The sequence below is a fragment of the Eurytemora carolleeae genome, unplaced genomic scaffold, assembly GCF_000591075.1.
Source record: "Eurytemora carolleeae unplaced genomic scaffold, Eaff_2.0 scaffold286, whole genome shotgun sequence".
NCBI classification, from domain to species: domain Eukaryota; kingdom Metazoa; phylum Arthropoda; class Copepoda; order Calanoida; family Temoridae; genus Eurytemora; species Eurytemora carolleeae.
In genome coordinates, this window is record NW_019396322.1 from 104,509 (window position 1) to 125,122 (window position 20,614).

At 31.8% G+C, this 20,614-nt stretch overlaps 2 protein-coding genes across 11 annotated transcripts; both read right to left on the bottom strand.

The window, feature by feature from the left end:
- Positions 1 to 207: 207 nt before the first annotated feature.
- On the bottom strand, positions 208 to 20,212 carry LOC111700910 (protein lifeguard 1). The gene is made up of 12 exons (XM_023471984.1): positions 20,208 to 20,212; positions 13,769 to 13,774; positions 5,668 to 5,696; positions 5,466 to 5,558; positions 4,539 to 4,610; positions 4,405 to 4,414; positions 3,767 to 3,867; positions 3,096 to 3,186; positions 2,681 to 2,745; positions 2,378 to 2,476; positions 2,222 to 2,273; positions 208 to 1,719 (listed from the first exon to the last, which is right to left on the bottom strand). Exons 3-12 carry the CDS (start codon positions 5,686 to 5,688, stop codon positions 1,664 to 1,666), a joined length of 660 nt encoding a protein of 219 aa, XP_023327752.1. The 5' UTR covers positions 5,689 to 5,696; positions 13,769 to 13,774; positions 20,208 to 20,212; the 3' UTR covers positions 208 to 1,663.
- LOC111700914 (4-substituted benzoates-glutamate ligase GH3.12) lies at positions 7,192 to 19,294 on the bottom strand. Of its 10 annotated transcripts, none has more exons than XR_002765096.1 (21): positions 19,233 to 19,294; positions 18,565 to 18,643; positions 17,784 to 17,855; positions 17,100 to 17,287; positions 16,575 to 16,616; positions 16,179 to 16,266; positions 15,561 to 15,653; positions 15,286 to 15,363; positions 14,848 to 14,951; positions 14,599 to 14,709; positions 14,162 to 14,215; positions 13,398 to 13,460; positions 12,940 to 13,025; positions 11,602 to 11,745; positions 11,120 to 11,191; positions 10,470 to 10,520; positions 10,163 to 10,251; positions 8,705 to 8,900; positions 8,251 to 8,325; positions 7,869 to 7,994; positions 7,192 to 7,384 (listed from the first exon to the last, which is right to left on the bottom strand). XR_002765096.1 is itself a non-coding variant. In XM_023471992.1 (20 exons), exons 1-20 carry the CDS (start codon positions 19,288 to 19,290, stop codon positions 7,935 to 7,937), a joined length of 1,803 nt encoding a protein of 600 aa, XP_023327760.1. In that variant the 5' UTR covers positions 19,291 to 19,294; the 3' UTR covers positions 7,192 to 7,934. The 10 variants fall into 10 exon arrangements, 2 of the variants coding, with proteins under 2 accessions (XP_023327760.1, XP_023327761.1); XR_002765095.1 differs by having other exon boundaries at positions 7,192 to 7,390; XR_002765094.1 differs by having other exon boundaries at positions 7,830 to 7,994.
- Positions 20,213 to 20,614: the final 402 nt, after the last annotated feature.

Genomic DNA, 20,614 nt, shown 5'->3' on the forward strand with positions numbered 1-20,614 from the left:
CATAAATCACAGACGTCTAACACATTAAGGTTTGTTCTTACACAGGAATCTACGAAATAAATTTTGTGAACGTATTACACTTAATTCATAGAAATATATTATTTTGGGAGCGTCGATGAAATGTTAAGTGAACTTGCAATTTATAGAGAAACGTGTAGTGTTTATCGCTTTGGATCGGTATTAAAAGGAAAATTAACAAAACTTTCAACATTTCAAAACTGTTTATTAAAAGTTACTTTTATAAAACTTTCCAATTATTTTTCATAAAAAAACCGATCATTACACCGCGTTCCTTTTTGCATCGTTTTTAAGTCATTTTTTTCAATTTCCTAATATCTTCTGTCGGGGTAAAAATCTGACAAGGTGTAAGAAAAACAAATGTTAAGAAAAACCATTTAAAACATTTTCTCTTCTTATGAAAGCAAAAATAAGTCCAAAACGACCTAAAAGGAACCAACTGAATGAAAGCACATCACTAGATGGGTGTTGGATCCGCAATGGTACCCTTTAGATCTTTATCTGATCTTGGATCATTCATCCACATTATTGATCAGATCAAAGTTTAAAGGGAACCGTTGTGAATTGGGGATCCCACTATAATAGTAAACACTCATTTGAAATTACATCTTCAGTCCCATTAAAGTGAAAAAAAAAGTTTAACATGTGGAAAAATAAAACATTTTATAATTTAATCAACATCAATCGATTACAACTGATTTCTCAGGGATGGTTTTTTTTTCTCTCTTTTTCAATAACTCATTTTTCATATGAATTTATCATCATCCCCCACCCCGAACAAAAATGTTTAAATTTAGTTTTGAAAATTGTAGATATTACGCAAACTTTTTTTCTGGAAAGGGAGGAGCGGGATAGTTTTTCAGAAAATAGAAAAATGTTGTCATGAGTTGAATTATCGGTGAAAAGGTGAGAAAAACAAGTCCATCAAATTATTACATATTTTCTTAGTTTTGATAATTCCAGTAAATCACTATAAAATCACAGAAAAAGTTTAACTAAATTGTCCCCCCCCCCAAAAAAAAAAATCAAAGGTTAACATTTGGCAAAAGTAATAAGGATTATGATATATAAAAATAAATATATTGAACACAGTTGTGTATGTATATATATAATAAATATATACGTATTGAAAACTGCCCAAATAATACAAAATACATATGTCCGGAATGTGCAGCTAAATACACTAATACATAATAGTAATTAAAAAAAAATCAAGGATATCCCTAATCAATAAAAGACACATGATACAGATATTAGACGTTAAACAAACAAAACGAACACATGTCCGCAGCACAAAATAAAACTTTCAATAACGAGATGAAAAACATGCAAAACTATATTTTCAATTGAAGGATTAATTATGTTATTTCTGGTTAAAGTATAAACACAGAGGATAGTGAGGGTAGGGGAGTTGAAAGCTATTTAGAAAGGCTTATATCACTATTTTAAAACAATTTTACTCGAAAAATGTCAATTTATCATTGAATAAGCATTTTTATTTTGTGTTGCTAAGAGGAATGGGTTTTTACTTAATTAACCAGAAATTACGCTTTCTCTTTTAAGTTTTATCAACTTTTGATTCTTCTCTCTCTCTAGTTGTCTCTGTTTAATAGCTTCATGCTGCTTCTCTGTTCCTTGCAGCTCCTTAGTTCCTGGCTGCTCCTATGATCTGTAGTAAGTACAGGAACAAGTTGATAATGTCTAAAATATTTCTATTAACATTTTAAGATTTAAAAAATAGAAAATATATTTCTAGATTGTAAATATTTTAAAACAATGCAAGCTTTTGATTCATATTTTTAATATAAATTCTACTATTTAGTAGTTTTCTTTAAAAACTGTAGATGTAACTTCCAAGAAACCCTCCGTGCTAAATGTAGAGTGACATGTCCGATTCACAACTGCATCCTTTGAACCTTTATCTGATAAATAATGTGCATTGTGGTCGTTTATCTAGATTTAATTGTTTAATTATGACAACTTCCTCTATGTTGTTTCCCTAGCAGAATACCTGAGTCACTTTTATCGAAAAACCAAAATGAAAAATAATCAAATAAAGTTAAAAGTTATCTGATCCATTCTTAATCAAGCAAAGCTTTTAAGGGTATCGTTGTGAATCGGACATGCCCAATACTCTATACGTGAAGGGCCACTTGAAGTTACATCTTAAATACATTACAGTTTAAAAAGTAAAAATATTTACCAAGATATAGGTTGAGAGCTCCAAAAACATATTCCTCAGGAGACAGCGAGTACTAAATTAAGATTTAGAAAAAAAATAAAAGTTTAAATTTAATGTAAAATTTTCGTAAAAATCTATCAAAACTTTAAATCAACAATTAAATATGGTGGCTCTAACCTTGTGTTTGCCGCCAATCATGATTTGAGTATCGAAGACGATGTAGAGCGAAAAAACGACAGCACCGAGACTTGCATACACAAGAACCAGAACACGACTCTTTCAAGACAAGCTTGGTCAAATATCCGCCATATTTTCTAGATTTACTACGGTCGCAGTTTAAAAGTTTTCAGATAGAAAACTATCATCGATATTTAATTAAGGATACAAACCAATAGGAATCTTTTCATGGAGTCATCAAATGTATGCTTCCAGTCCCTTCCTTTCAAATTAGAATAATAGTGTTTTGACCAAAAAATGTTCCTTAGGAATGAAGATGCAAATGAAGCCAAAGAGGACAAAGATCACTAGGATGGCCAAGAGAGCTCCTGAATTATCATAAATCGATCAAAATTCCCTAAAAACAAAACTGTAGATTTAAACAATGGAACCCTTAAAGCTGTGTAATATGAAGACGACAATCAAGCAATCTTGTCTGCATTTGAAGTTGTTATATAGCAAATTTTAGTAACTTGAAAATCAACTCAAAAATGAAATTAAATGGATATTGGTTATGTTCCTGTTACATGTTCATTGGACTATTTAAAATCATAACTTGAATCTAACAATCGTCTTTCTAATCCACAGTTTTATGTGACTCACTGCTGATTGATTGATTATTTATCATCTAAATCATATAAATATTTTAATTTTCAAACTAATCTAATTTCCGACTTACCTCCCCAAGCAGTGAAATCTATTTTGGTTTGGAAAGCAAAGATTGTGAGAGAGAGAGTAACAACAGCACACATACCAACAGCCATCAATACCTACACATTTAAAATTTGGTGATGGTGATGGACCAAATCTCTGTAGAGTAAAAGAAGTAGATGTTAGTTCCACATTTATTGAAAATATATTTCGGTCTGGGATGACCCTCGTCAGTTTTAAAGATATAATAACCATCAAAATCGATAAAAAAAAATATTTAAAAAATTTGTTAAAACCACAAGAAAATAAACTAACAAAAAAATTATTTTTAGGCTGTCAAATGGACATAAGGGAAACGAACTCAGATTATGAGATAGAAAAAAGAAAAGCAAACATTCACTTAAAAAATTTTGTTTAAGACTATTATTCCTTGAGATTGTTTCTGTCACAAAGATTAAAAACAAACTGTTTAGATGTATGTGCATAAAGTGGTGGTGGGGGTCGATCTAATTAACGAATTTTTACGTAAAAACCTACACGTTCAACAGATAACAGCACAAATACCACAGCTATCAAATTCAACAATTCAGAAGAAAAACTCATTTTTAAATCGGTAAATGTAAAAAAATTAAGAAAAACATCTAAACAGAAAGAAAGTATATAAAAGGGCAAAAAAACTGAATTGTTTTAAGTTTTTACCTCGTCAGTTTGGTAGGTTGCGACAACAGTGCCAATAAGGAATCCTTCAGCAACAGTAAACAGTCCAAGGAAGATAAAGTTATGCGGGGTCCTGCGTCTAAATTATACAATAGTTGCAAAAACAACAACAATCTTTTGCATTAATTTAAAGTGAACCTCTATATTATGAACAATGATGAATAATAGGAACAAAAAGAGATAAATAATTTGTAAACATTTTTTGTCGTTTCTGTTTTCTAAATAGAAAATAAAGGATATATCTTGAATTTTTTCTCAAACAAAGATTTAAAGGGTACCGTTTAACCAAAGATTTAAAGGGTATCGTTCAAACAAAGGTTTAAAGGGTACCATTCAAGATTTAAAGTAAGATTTAAAGATTCAAACAAAGATTTAAAGGGTACCGTTCAAACAAAGATTTAAAGGGTACCGTTCAAACAAAGATTTAAAGGGTACCGTTCAAACAAAGATTTAAAGGGTACCGTTCANATAGATTAATACAGAACATTTTATGTAAATATATTAATACAGAACATTTTATGTAAATAGATTAATACAGAAAATTTCCTGTGAATAAAAAAAATACAGAAAATGTCCTGTAAATAAATAATCAAGAACATGTCCTATAAAAAGAATAATACAGAACATTTCCTGTAAATAGAAAAATACAGATCATTTCCTGTAAATATAATAATAATACATAGAACAGACTAAAGTTGAACAGCCTGCTCTAATCTTGTCTTGTTCATATTTGTGATATTTTTTATTGTTTTACCTGATGCTGTGCTGCATAAACTTTCACAGATTGTAGAGTAAATATACCAACTATACCCATAGTAACAACCAACTAAAATAGTTATATTCATATAGATAACAGATTGTAGAGAGAAAATAACAACTATAGCCATAGTAACAACCAACTAAAATAGTTATATTCATATAGATAACAGATTGTAGAGAGAAAATGACAACTATAGCAATAGTAACAACCAACTAAAATAGTTATATTCATACATAACAAAAAGTAAAGTGAACAAACCAATGTAACAACCAACTGAAATAGTTATATTCATACATAACAGATTTTAGAGTGAAAATACCAATTATTATTTTGAAATAGTTGCATCCATACATAACAGATTGTAGAGAGAAAATACCAACTATTACCAATGAAACTACCAACTTAAATAGTTGCATCCATATATAACAGATCGTATAGAAAAAATACCAGCTTTCTTATTATACGGATATTACACCGAACTAAAATATTGAAATTCATAGTTAACAGAATACAGAAAGTTAACAGAATATAGAGAGTTGACAGAATATAGAGAGTTAACAGAATATAGAGAGTTAACAGAATATAGAGAGTTAACAGAATATAGAGAGTTAACAGAATATAGAGAGTTAACAGAATATAGAGAGTTAGCAGAATATAGAGAGTTAACAGAATATAGAGGGCTGGAAAATACCAACTTCACCCAATACACATATTATTAACAACCAACTAAAGTATTGACAGTCAGACATAACAGATTTTAAAAAGTAGAGTGAACGTCGTTGTACGTAGATTGATTGGTAATGATGATAATTATATTAATTGACGAGATTTTAGAAAAACTTGCATTTTGGAATAAGATTAATTGATTAATTAATTCGGTCTAAAATGATGACGATTATTGTTTATAAAAATAGTCGATACCTGGGCGCATAAGATGGAATACACCTTCCTGATGAACCCGAGTCGTACAGATTTCTCGGAAAACGTATCCGACATACCTCCATACCCATCATCCTGTAACGGATCAGTCAGTCAATCAATCAATCAATCAATCAACTAATCAATCAATCAATCAATCAATCAACTTTTTTAATTTTTCTTTGTTTGTAACGATTCTACTTACAGTGGTACCGTAGGCAGCCATTTTATTCTGAAAAAAAGACAGTGAAAACAATTAAGAAATATACAACTATAGTTATTATTGACAACATTTTACAATTTTTTGGCATGCTAAAGCAGTATTGCAGGAAAAACACAGAAAAACATACCAATAAATATTTTTGCTAGTTACTAAGTTTATAGGTTTAGGCGTTTAAGATTAAGATTTTGAAGAAGGAATAAAAAATTGTTAATCTTGTAAAGGACTTATTAGCGTAACAATGTATAAACATCTTTTTAACGTTAAAAATTAGCGCATAAGATAAAAGTTTATCGTAGTAGCAACTTTGATAATATTTGATGGCCTTCTCAACCGGCACTCAATTTTTACTACTAGAAAATTCCGAATATTTTTGTTGTCGATGATCATGTAATATGTGAATAAAACATATTATATCATATCTGTTCGGTTCCATAGTAGTAAACCTATCGTGTAAGAATTCCCATTATTACACGGTTCAGAAGGAACAATTTTAATATTGTTCGCTTCCTTGCGTTTAAGAATGCTTATTCTTACACTGTAGGTGTATAATTTCCATTCTTTAACGCTCAGACCGTGTAAGAATGGAAATTATTACACGGTCAGAGCGTGAAAGAATGTATATTCTTACACGCTCCAAGCATTAAAGAATGGAAATTCTTATACTAGTTAAAGAATATTCATTCTTACACGCTCCTTATATTGATCTTTTCAGTATAGATCAATATTGATATTAACTTAATTATTTTGTACTGACAACATGCATATCTCCTCTTTTTGGAAGATTTAGGATCTAATATCCAGAAAATGATTTCTTCTATAAATGAAGACACGATATTGTTCAGTAGATTAAGACAACCCACTACTATACCTTCTCTCCATCTAAAAAACTCAGGGAACATTTAACATGCTGTATCTAAATGTAGTATCAACTTAAAAAACGAGCAAAATCATTGGTAAACAAACAAACTAAACTAAGGAAATAATCACACCACATGCATTACTTACAAATTAAGAACCAATTTTTACTTCTAAAATGTTTTTTTTTAGCATTTTAACATTAGAAAAATAAAAAAAAAACAGTGTTAGTCAGAACAAGAGCATAAAACTTATTTGCGACCTTTCATAATGTGAACTCTTCCAACTTGAAATAGTCGGTTTTCACCAGAATTATTTTTTAATATAATTTCTTGGGTATGTGCCCATGGAACCTCACAAATATGATATAATAATAATCTTATGAGGATAAAAATGTAATAATGGTATTCTTAAACTCGATGAAATAATCTTGATGCATTCTTAAACTCAGGCCTGCGGCCTTTGTTAAAGAATACATCAAGATTATTTCATCTCGTTTAAGGATTTCCATTATTACATTTTTTTCCTCATAAGATTATCATATTAGCCTTTATTCTACTATGAAATTACTTCAACAGTCCCTTGAAACATTGACTGGATTACTGGATTACTGGATTACTGGATTACTAGATTACTGGATTACTGGATTACTGGAAAATTTTTCGCTGGGAGATCACTTTTGTGACATTTTCAGCGAGTCAATATATCTTTTCTGTTTCCATTAAGCTGAACCAGGGATCTTGGCGCCCCTGACACCTTCACCAGGGATCTCGGCACCCATGACACCTTCACCAGGGATCTCGGCGCCCCTGACACCCATCACATTGAAGAAATATACATAATCCTAAAACTAATCAATGAGGTGGCATTTTTAATAACCATTGGCAAACTGTTCCATCTTTTAATAACTCTCAAGCTAAAGCAGTGTATTCAAAACTATAAACCAACCTCAAATTAATTGAGCAAAGCAGTGTATTCAAAACTTTAAACCAACCTCAAATTAATTGAGCAAAGCAGTGTATTCAAAACTTTAAAACAACCTCAAGTTTATTGAGCAAAGCAGTGTGTTCAAAACTTTAAACCAACCTCAAATTTATTGATGAAATCAGTGTGTTCAACACTTTAAACAAACATCAAATTTAAGCGAGAGAGAAAAAGTTCTTAAGAGGTTTGTATAGAAACGAGACTATTCAGAAACCCATGCATTTTTTACATTCTTACCACCAGCACTTACAACCGATATCTTCCATATTTTGTAACAGATAAAGCTTTAAAGCTTAAAAGAGTACCATTGTGAATCAGGCATGTCCCTTTTTTAAAAATCTCACTTTGATCTTAGATTTGGGCTTACAGAGGGATTACAAAAAAGATTTAAACCAAACTAGTTTCTTCCACTAGATACTATTCTCCAGAAGATATTTAACATGTTCCTCTTTTCTTAATACTCTTGGAACCTGCAAAATACAAATCAAGATAAATCTTCTTTTTTCCACATTTTTATGAATTGTTAATTCATAAAAAAATTAAATCATTAAGTTACTGCATTTACATTCTGGAATTAAAATATATTTTAAATTTTGCATGTTATTACAGCTGGCCGAACGGCTGGACCAAATTGGCTGATTTTTTTTTAGGGTATTCCGGGAAGTAAGGTTAAATTGGCTAAAAAAAGATTTTTTAAAAGTTCCGACCTTTGACAAAAAATCTAACCTTGAATTGATTTGAAGAAGCCATTGATGTTGCTAACATCATCTCTTGGAGAGCTTGAAAGCTGCCACGTTTTACCTTAGAAATTCAGATTTGAAAACATGGATATTTAGAAGTAGATTTTTGGGATCCCCCCCTTACCCCCCACCCACACCTTTCCCCTTCCAAAGACTGGCACTTGAAAGGCCTGTAAGGAGTAAGCGTATTTCAAGTGACCCTCTTTGCAAAGATGACAAAGCTTTTAAGGGTAACGTTGTAAATCGGACATCTTTGCTTCAAGGTTCACTTGAAAATACGTGTACAGTCCTTCAAGACTAACGAAAAATACCAGACAAAATTTGGGAGATTTAAACTACTTTGTCAATTTTGGCTTCAATAAACTTCCCTAATTCATTAAATGTTGCATCTAAACAATGTTTAAAAAATATATTGATTAATTGATATACCAAGTTAGTACCTGGATTACTTGAATCTTATCAATGCTTCCTTTAGCTCTGAAGGATTCGTAGACAGGATGATCTGACCGCAAGGTTGTGTCTGGTAAATCCAGGTTCAGGTCACAACACTCAGATTCAGGTTCAATAAACAGAAGGTAGTGGGGCAGTGCGCTAGATTCAGATAGAACACTCTCGGCAGTAGTATAGTCACGCAGTCTAAATAATTTACAGTTAGACCAATAAATATGTGGAATAAAAAGACGACATTTAAGCAATATGATGTGTATTTTAAGTTAGTATAAAGCAAATAAGTGTTACCAGAAGTCGAAAATCTGTTTACACCGCATGATTACTTCGTTTGATGTTCATTGAACCACATATTTAAAATCATATAACAGTCGTTTTTCTATTCCACAGTCATATGAGTCGGTAATTTCCTAGAGAACAATTTTGGACCCCCCCCCCCCCCCCTTCTATCAATTTTGTACATGGATCTCATATGTAATAGATGGATATAATTGGTCATGTGGCCACAGCGCCCGGCCCCCTAGCCTGTCCTTACCGCGGCACTCGGACCCCTAGCCTGTCCTAGCCGCAGCGCTCGGCCCACAAATTGTCTTAACCTAACCTAACCCAAAAATAATAAAAAAATAATAATAATTTTGCTAAAAAATAAGTGGTCATGTCACAAATTGATGGGGGGGGGGGTCCAAAATTCATTCTCTTGGACTGAACCTATGAGTCTTACTGTATCATTCAATTTTCCTTGTTAGAACTAAACAAAGTTTCAAGACCTTTGTAAAGAACATAGTTTGAAGAGCTTTCATTAATAGTGTACCAATACAGATTCACATTTAAACCCAGCTTAACTTAAATCTCGATTATGTAAACTGAATTTTTCCTTTTAACAATATCACCGCGAACTTTCAATAAACAAATCCCGAATTCTTCAAAAACAGAAGAGCAAACAATGGCTTAGATTAAATCCTTATTGAATAGTCAATGAAAGGGGAAATTTCTTTTAAGTATTTGAGGGCTTCTGGCATGGAAAACTTGAAATGAAATATCCCTTAAAGAGGCTATAAGGGTAATTTCAACTGACTCTCCATGCAAAGGTGACAATGCCCGATTTATAACGGTACCCTGAAAATCCCCTTAAACCCAAGTATGAATTAGATATTGCTGTTTTTAATTCTTTTGACTTTTTACTTTTATTTGCGGTTTCTCTGCTAAAGTGACTTGTGCAATTATTGCTCACAAGAAGCAATATAGAAACTAACAGAAAAAAAAACACTTTTAAAGCCAGAAAAACAACAGCATCTTCCACATATTTTTTTAGATAAAGGGGAATCGGGCATTGCAATCTTTCCAAAGAGGGTCATTTCAAATTACACTTACAGTCCCTTTAAATTAAAACGACGTAACTAATAACCCTTAACATGAAATAAATCTTGAAAACTGTGAGAAAAAAACCTCACCTAATATTCCAGGTTTTCTCACATTTTTTCAGGGTTGTAAAGAAAACCTCTTCTGAAATTTTTTCTCCGTGAACATTTAACATCTGGCCCTGGGGTAATAAGCAGATTAAAGGTTATGTTATATCATAAATGTACCTTTATCTTAATGTTTTCTAAATATGATTTTTAGCCGCGTTTGATTTTTAAAATGCTGTAGCATTTAACTAAAATAAGTTTTTTTGTTGTGAAGTGAATATGTAAATTAGGAATGCTGGTAAAATGTAGTATTTACCGTTGGAAACTATATATGGGGTACATAATAATTTACCTGTCTATGAAGAAAACGAACCATAGGAAGTTCATTAAAAAAACTTTCGACCTGTAAAATATATTTTTCATTCACACGATCTAACATCTTGAATGAAAGAAATTGTTTTTTTTTTTCACCAAGGATCAAGGGATGGGTTGGGTAAAAAAAGAACAGAATGATATGTATGGATCTTAATCCCTTGTTTTGGATATTCACAATCAAATCCAGTTATTGGAAAGAGATCAAAATAACAGCAAATATAGTTGAGGCATAAGCGTTTTATCGATTTATATTTTGTATTAAAGTAGTGATCTCTGTTTGGATGTCCGATCATAATACATGAACCCCTTTGACCGATTTGCCTCAAATTTTGATTGGGGAACCACGGGAATGTTCTTAGTTTGGTTTCAGACTCTAAATTGATTTGGTCTAAATAGCTAAAATCGTAAAATACGACCAAGCACGGGAAAACTGTGGGAGTAACAATGAGTAGAGTACACTAGGCAAGTGGGCAAGGATTGGTTCTCAAGCTAGTATCAAATAACAAATTTAAAACATTAAGGGCATAACTTTTTATGACAAAAGAATACGGATCTGATTCTGTAAAAGAAGGATATTAAGCAACTAAAACATATAAGTCATGATGGTTTATACAAATATATCTATTCCTGAACTACATCTCCCATTCTATATCTATAGAGACCACTTCCATTAGTTACAACCACCTCATACGCTTGACCCTGCATAGATTATTCATTGTAATTTCAATAATGATATTGTCTACAAATAAAAAAAAACGATGCAAATAGGCTGACTAACTCTAGATTGAGATTCCAGCATATTGCAAGAAAACGTTAAATCTAAAATCCTGTGATCTCTGGTTCATGAGTTATGGCCTCCTGAACTTACAACTCTCCCCTTCTCTAGCAGATGAAGAAGTAATGTATCTGGATCATCTGTATCTGAATCCTCTCCCCTTCTCTAGCTGATGAAGGAGTAATGCATCTGGATTATCTGTATCTGAATCCTCTCACCTTCTCTAGCTGATGAAGGAGTAATGTATCCGGATTATCTGTATCTGAATCCTCTCACCTTCTCTAGCTGATGAAGGAGTAATGTATCCGGATTATCTGTATCTGAATCCTCTCACCTTCTCTAGCTGATGAAGGAGTAATGTATCCGGATTATCTGTATCGGAATCCTCCTGCCGGATAAACTCGAAGAACTGTGCTGAAGGGATTAAACAGTAAAGGGACTGGGTACTATCTGGATACAAGTTCACTCCTAGCAATCCCTGAACAATAAACTTTCAAATTCTTACAAAATATAAACTCTGAAACCAACCTTATTAAAGTTCATTGTTTATTTATGCAAAAATATTTATTATTATTTAGAAAGAAGGAAATTAACAGAATTGATCTTTTTCAAGTTCATTTATCAATACTGTAACCCTATAGAGTTACTTGTAATATACGCTGTTCCTTCCTTTAAATATCTATTTAAAATGTGCTTAAACTCAGATCAAAAAGCCAGATCCATTAAAATCCCTCCGGGTAGGATCTCAATAAAAAAATGTTCAGGGCTGGGTTACCCACAAAAGATGAGGCTTCAGAGACGCCTAGCCTGTGAAAAATGTAAACTGTCTGTTTAATTATATTCATCATTCCAAACAAATGTTGTTTCTTTTTTGTCAAATCATTAAATAAGCAATTAAAAAACTAAATTCAAGGCAATTATACTTTAACCTTGGAATCGTCATATTTAAGAGATTAATTTAGGTCTTCTTTGCAGTCTCATCCATGTAGGATTCATGTACGTGTAAATATTTTATTGAAAAATATTCCATACTTTTATTTACAGAATTGTGTAAATAAATCAATTTTTAAAGAAAATATCCAAAAAAGGAGGGTATTTTATTTACTGAATTATGTAAATAAATTAGTTTTTAAAAGCAAATATTAAAAAAGAAGGCATTTTATTTACTGAATTATGTAAATAATTAATTTTAAAAGAAAATATCAAAAAAGGTAAAACTTAACATTTGATGTTCAATTATTAATTTTCCCCTGAGGAGAAAAGGTAGCTCTTAAAAATATAAATCCCTAAATACCTCTGATGCTCCGTAGATAGGAGAATATAAATCCCTGAATACCTCTGATGCTCCGTAGATAGGAGAATATAAATCCCTGAATACCTCTGATGCCCTGTAGATAGGAGAATATAAATCCCTGAATACCTCTGACGCTCCGTAGATAGGAGAATATAAATCCCTGAATACCTCTGATGCTCCATAGATAGGAGAATATGAATCCCTGAATACCTAAGATGCTCCGTAGATAGGAGAATATGAATCCATGAATACCTCTGATGCCCTGTAGATAGGAGAATATGAATCCATAAATACCTCTGATGCTCCGTAGATAGGAGAATATAAATCCCTGAATACCTCTGATGCCCTGTAGATAGGAGAATATGAATCCCTAAATACCTCTGATGCTCCGTAGATAGGAGAATAAGTCTGGGTGTCCCGGCAATATTTACTTTTCAACGAACTTGTATACATTTTCATAGTTCCTAAATAGGAAAAAAATATATCTAAATATAATTATTTGATATATTTTAGTATATGTTCTTATATATGATATACATACTTCATGAAAAATTTGCAATGCCCGATTTACAACGATACCCTTGAAAGCTTTGTCTGATCAAGTATTAATTAGATATATATTGACCCCTGTTTATTTTCACTTGTGGTTTCCCTGAAAAATTACTTGCAGATTTCTTGCTTATAAGGAACATCAGGATTGAATACTCTTCAAGTCAGAAAGTCATTGTTTTCTTCTTCAATATATGCTTTAAGGGTACCATCATAAATAGGGCATTATATTTGTCATCTTTGCATGGAGGTAGGATGGTCAAATGAAATCCCTTGATGGATCTTACCTGTGGTTGTGCACATGATAAGATTAAGATTTGGCCAGATTCTCTTCGCTATATTCTCAAACCCTTTAGTCACAGATTAAACAGATTGGACAAGCGAGATAGACGTTATATATTCCTGTTTTTATGCATCCATTCTTCCCCATTGCAATATTCTTCCCCATTGCAATATTCTTCCACATTGCAATATTCTTCCCCATTGCAATATTCTTCCCCATTGCAATATTCTTCCCCATTGCAATATTCTTCCCCGGGCAATATTCTTCCCCATTGATATATTCTTCCCCATTGCAATATTCTTCCCCTCCTGTTTCACCTAATCTTTATAATATTAGAATTAAAATCAATGCTAAAAAACTTGCCGATGTGTTTTCCTTGTACTATCATTGGAAAATATCATTAAAAAGAATCAAGTCTCGAGAAACTACTTTTTGTTGGTCATTGTTTAATTCTCCCCCAACAGGCCATCCTCTAACATTACTTTTTAATACAAAACTGAGTAAAACGAATGATTAAGACTATTGGTCTATAAAGAACGAGGGGTATTTATTTTAATAAAAAACAATTTTACATCCTGAATCCTCATCATTTTGGGTAAAAATAAATGAGATCTAGACCCTAGAGGACTACAGTTGACTTTTTGTATCAGAAAAGGTTGCAAAAACTTGCCTGTTAATGTCTAATTTGCCATCAACTACAAGCAAAAATATCCAGCAATAAACTCTTGATACTTAATATTCAATCTAGTCATATCTGTTTATCATTTCCTGCAGTAAACTCCTTTCTCAACTCCTCCGCTCTCTCAGGGTTCGGTTTCATAACTAGACAATCAATCAGTTCAACATTCTGAACATAACTAAGCTTTTTTTTTAATTGGGATTGCTGACCTAACTTTTATTGGTCCTTTATTTAAAGAAGTGCCATCAACAATCCACAATTTTTTTGCATAATTGATCTAATTCAATGCATTTCTTACAGAAGGGTTCTTATGGTGACTCATTTTACATTTTTAAATCAAATTTTACTGATTTTCTGGAAATAACATCAAATTGTTAAGAAAATTCACCTAAACTTTATTTCTCAGAATAAAAAAAAATGAACTTTTCAGGCAAAATATAAAGCACCCAAACGGTAAAAAATATTACAAGATATATAATTTTATCATCAAGTATAAAGAACAGATGTAAAATGTGCATGATTGTCCCTGCTTCCAATTGCTCCCTGATATCTGAAGGAATATTAAGATTGGAATTAATTGTTCCGGTTTGTATATCCTGGACTAGCTCCTCCCATCTACTCTCTAAGGTTCGGAAACCTGGAGAAAACAGAGACTTTAAGCAATAAATCTTGGTTTTTTTACATGAAAAGAGGTCTTTATCATTTAATGGATAATTGATTGATTAATTGATTATTTGCTCTAATCATATATGTTTATTGTTTATAGACTCTGTTCCTGTATATACTGTGGATGCAAAATTAGCCTCTATATTTCCCAGATTTTGATCCAATAATCCAAATAATAAATGAATATACAGTGCCTCAGGTTCTGTTAATATCCTGAAGAAAAAAAACACATTCTATAACCAATCAAAAAAACGGAATCATTATAAAGATTTATAAAAGATTATTATTAATTAATATAAAGAATACTGCCTATTCAAGAATTATTGAAAGTAATCAATATTCAATATAGATCTTGCAAAAAAAATAAACATGTTAACCGTTTCCAGAATCCAAAGTATTCAATATTTTGAAAAATTATATCAAAACAATGCTCAGCTTTGGGGAAATAGTTAAAAGATTTTACATAATCTGATTAAGATCTGAGGGAAAAAGATTTTCAGGAGAGGGGGAAACCCTTTTTTTCCCCCGTGAGCCTCCAAGCCTATACCTGTATGCTGGGGGAGGGGTGGAGTAAAGATGATATATTCTCTGCGCAGAATCCGGATTAGAACTGTTAGGTCCGATCCTGCACCAGAAACAATAAAACTTTCCAACTTAAATTTTCTTGAAGGATTGTCTGAATTTAAAAAAAACACTATCATAGAATTTTTAAAAAATCGTCCGACATAGACATTATATGTTTTAAAAATTTACTAGTTTTCCAACTAAGATTTACACGGCACAAGAATAAAATATCTAAAATAATTCCGCTTGGTTTTATTCCTTAATCCAGTCTCGGTGTACTTCCATCTTGGAGTATAGAATAATTTCATGGATTTCTGCAGAGTGACCCACTCAGGATGCGTTTCCTGTAATCTAGAAGAAGAAATAGATAAAATCATTAGAATTAAGGAAATTTCTTAGAAGGATAAGAGATGTCCTGCCAAGAAAAAATCCTGAATCTTTAGGAAATATCAAAATAATTTTTATTAATATCAGGAAGATCAAGAGAAATCCTGGAAAATTTAGGAAATATCAGGGGATAGAAAATTAAAATATTCAGAATTTTTAGGAAAAATCCTGGAGATCAAAACAAAACCTGGAATACTTTTGGAAAAATCAGGGAACTGATGGGTTGATTTCGGGGTTTTCCCCTAAAATCATGTAATCTCAGGGGTTAGAAAAATTGGGGGAAATTAGGGATATTTGGGGAACATAGGAAGATTCAGATGAAATTCAAAATCGTTTGATTTAAATCCGTTTTATTTTTTTACTGTGCATTTTTTCCATCTTTTAAAAAAATAAAAAGTTTGAAAAAATAGCAAAGTTCTACAAAAATGTTCTTAAATAATGACAGGAGAGCTACTAACATTGTGATGAGAGAAATTCAAATAAAATTACCGTTGAAAAAGTAGTGCAATCCCAGAAAGAAAAAATCTGGTGAATATAAAGTTAGTAGTGGGCAACAGAGAACTTTTACCACTAGTACCTGCAGAAAACAGACATTTTTTTTAAGATATCTTTATTTTAAAATATATACTTTGTTTGTATTTGCTTTCATTAAACAACTGAACCAGTGAACATAAATTTTTTATGGCAACTCACATGACCCCAATGGAGGTTTATTGACGGTAAACTTTAAACATTTTGATAGGAAAAAATATCAACATTTATCACTTAGCAGGAGCTAAAGCTTTTCTTTACCTTCAATTCCAAAGCCCTCCCCCCCTTCCCTACCGGCTCTAGACGATTTTCTTCTCGATTTCTAGATTTTATGCTTATCAACTCTCCGTGTACCTGAAGTAACAGCCAGTTGTAGTGGGATATCTGCTGTCAGAGCTAAACCAAGAAAATAAATTCAACTTAACATGCTAGCTTCTTTTTTAATACTTAATTTTCAATCCATCCGTGGAAAAAATTATCGTTAAAACATTTTTTTGTAGGAGGGTTATACAATGGTAGCCAAAAATAAAGTGGAATAGAACCAAACTTGTCCATAATAATAAAGTTTTTGTATATTGTACAATGCCATGTACATTGCTCCGTCCATCCATAATTGCCAACACTATTCACTTAAAATAAAACCAGGCAACTTGATATGAATATATTCAATAAAGTAAAATATTGATATGGACTATCAAAAACATTTTGCCACGTTGTTTTGGTTTTTCTAAGATAGCATAACTATTTTTTAAGATATATTCTCGACATTTTGAACAAGTTCGTAGTTCATCGAAACTGTTTTTGATTATTTATACCTTTTATTATAAAAAAGATATAATAATTAAAATCAGAAAGTTTTCTTGGCTGAATTCATTATTCCTAATAAATCTCCATTTTGAATTTTCTCTACGTAAGGTTGGTAATGTGAATATCTAGTGAGAGGATGTTGCTTCCTGAACTCCGCAACAGAATTCATTTTCTCAAACCCAAACTCCTTCCCGTAGAGGGTAGCAGTGTTCTTCACGAGGTTGTCCATGAGGAGGTTCTCCTGGGTTTCTCGGACATTCCTTGAATCATTTTGATTACTTAGATTTGAGAATTATAATGGGATTCTAAGGTTAATTAGGCTTTCAGATTACATTCCAATCTAAATCATAAAAATTGAAAAAAATTAGAAAAATAAGAAAAAGTAAAAATAAATCTACAACAAAAGGATAAGATTCATAAAGAAAGTTAAAAGTTTTTTTCATGAAAAAATAACCTGTATTCTCCTATTACATAATAATATTATGCAATAATTATTGTCATTATTATTTCGTAAATCGTTTACCTTCAAAAATATTAAGATAATATCAAAAATAAAAAAAATTGTTTAGAATTGCATGTGACACGGTAATTAAAACAAAACCAACATGTTCAATTAACTTATATACTTGTTAACTTATTCACTTATACTTCAAGGATAAACCTTAAGCGTTTAAATATTTAAGAAAAAAGTTGATCTGATACTAAAAATAGGTAGTTGTTAATTTCTAACAAATTATTTTGATTTTTTTTGCTCACCTTGAATTTTTAACTAGATCCCTGAATGAGATAAAACCAAGAACTACCATAAACTTATTTGTTAAATAGTGTCTAAATTACATTCATTTATCTCAACATATATTTCATTATTTTTACAGTATTTCACATAATCATGTTTTAGATTTTAAAAAAAATTAGCTGTTGATGTTACGTAAAACAATAAAATTAGTGGTAACAAAATTATAAACATTCAGCAAATAAGCATTTTACAGCCTTTAAATAAACCTTTAAAACTTAATTTTTAAAATGCTATGAAAAATTATTTCTAAAAACTTGAAAACAATCTTCACACGAACTAACAAAGTGTTAAGTGAAATTTTAGTTAAGGGAAATCAAAACCTTCTGGGAGTTTTGAATTGTGCAAAGGTCACGAAGAAACTATTTGAAATGACCCTCTATGCTAAAATGGCAATGCCTGATTCACAACGGTACCATAAAAACTTTGTCTAATCAAGTATGAATTAGATGTCCATGGTAAAATATTTTAATCTGATTATTTTAAATTGGGCTTTCTCAACAAAAATGATCATTTCTACAGCTAAGATACATTTAGGAATACTCAGAAGAAAAAAAACAATTTTTAAACCAAAAAATGTCAAAATATAACACGTTATTGATCAGATCATCAGATAAAGGTTTCAAAGATACCGTTCTGAATCGAGCAAAATCATCTTTGCATGAAGGGATGCTTGAAACTACGCTTACAGTCCCTTTAAATAACTATTAAGACTAATCTAATAAAGCAAAGATAAATAAATTCCTGGTAGCTGACGACCATGTATGTGAATCTGACCATGACGAAGTTCCAACATTGTAAAGTATAAGGCTACATGCACCACCTAACAAACGTTGATCAATGTTGAAAATTTGCATACAGTAAGACCCATAAAATATACAATAGGAAGACGATTTTTTAGACTTATACTTTATATGGTTATAAGTAACTGATTATGAAATACATACACGTAATTGTTCAGTGCACATTTTACATAATAAATTTATTTTAAAATCTATTTGCTTAATAACATCATCACATGCACCGAAGATTGCACGAACCTCGTATTTCTAATCCCCTATTTTAAGGGTTTTACTATATTAGGATTTGAGTTTGAATCATGTACAATCTTTGTCATGTGTTTAGTTATAGTTAGAACATGAAGAGGATCAACAAAGTCCTAAATATTTTTTTCTACAAAATGTGGAAATATCATCTGCAGTCATCTTTGTTGTTGTTTGGACTAACTTCATTACCAATTACTTTATTGTTTGAGGCTCCATTTTAACATTTAATATTTTATGAGGGCCCTTAGTCTCATATGTATGTTTAGATTACAAAATTCATTTTTGACAAATGTCTACTAAGTATTTGGAGAGCAGATATGCGCCGGTCATATATAAAATATTTTGAACTTTGTTATCAGAACTTACCTCCAATAATTGTGCTTGTAAACACAACTCTTTTTACAACATTTAAAAGACGAGACATTTCGAGTCTAAAAATATTGAACTAAAAAAAACACGGAAAATTATTTAATCAAAAATAACATAGAGGCTCTGTCCTAGAAAACTATTTTTGGACCCCCCCCCCCCCTACCCCAACCCATCAATTTTGTACATGACCTAGATTTTACCTATTTTCAACAAATAAATATTTATTTAGTATTATTTCAGGCTAGGGTTAGGTAAGGACTATTTCTGGGCCGAGTGCTGCGGCTAGGAATGACTAGAGGGCCGAGGACTGTAGCCAGGACAGACCTTTTCCACCATTTTCAACAAAACTAATATTTATTTAGGGTTAGGTCTGGTTATGACAATTTCTGGGCCAAGCGCTGCGGCTAGGACAGGTTAGGGGACCGGGCGCTAAGGCCACTTGACCAACTGTTAAATAAGAGACGCATTGATAAAAGGGGGGAGGGAGGACGCTTGGGGGGGGCGGTCCAAAATTCGTTCTCAAAGATATTACCCCAGTTTGATTCTTTTGTTGGTGGCTAGGGGGTCGAGCGCCACGGCTGGACAGGCTAGGGGGCCGGGCGCTGCGGCCACATGATCTATTATATCCATGTGTTACATAGACCATATACAAAATTGATAGGAGGGGGAGGGGGGAGCGCTCCTAAAATCGTTTACTACGACGGACCCACCATCCTCTTAATCTTAGAAACCTAGTGTTACATGGTGTAGAATAAAATGGAAACTAGCTGCAGAGCAGAAAGGTCATATTAAATACCCGGTCTATCATATCATCACGAACATTCTCTGAGAAATTTTCATTGCCCAGTTAGAGTGCTTGAGGATTATATATGTTTAAGCAATTTAAATGTTTCACGGCCAGTCCGAACGCCCAGTTGCTTCCATAAGATTAAGGTTGCTATTGATGAATTAAGAAATAATAATTGAAATTACGAAATGAATCATAATAAGAAATCAGCTGATTGAAAACAGGTTTTTTTTAGAGAGGGAAGGAGAGCGAGCCACACATTTTAAAACCATAAGCTAGAATATTTTTTGTATAAATAATCGGATGTAGATGATTTTATTTTTGCATCAAGACTAAATTAAAAAGAATACTTAAAAATTTTAAAGATAAGACAGTTTTGGACGATTTTTTATTTTGGGACTGTTTCCTCCCTCGGTTCTCGTTCATGTCGTCTTTGCTGTAAATTTCATCATGATTAAAATTCAGGGAAAATACAAAAAAATTGATATTTAAAGATAATATGTTTGACATTGAGAGTTTCTTTTTTTCTTTTTTAGCATGTTCTAAAAAAATTTGAAGATGTAATTTGAAAAATATGTAAAGAATATTATTA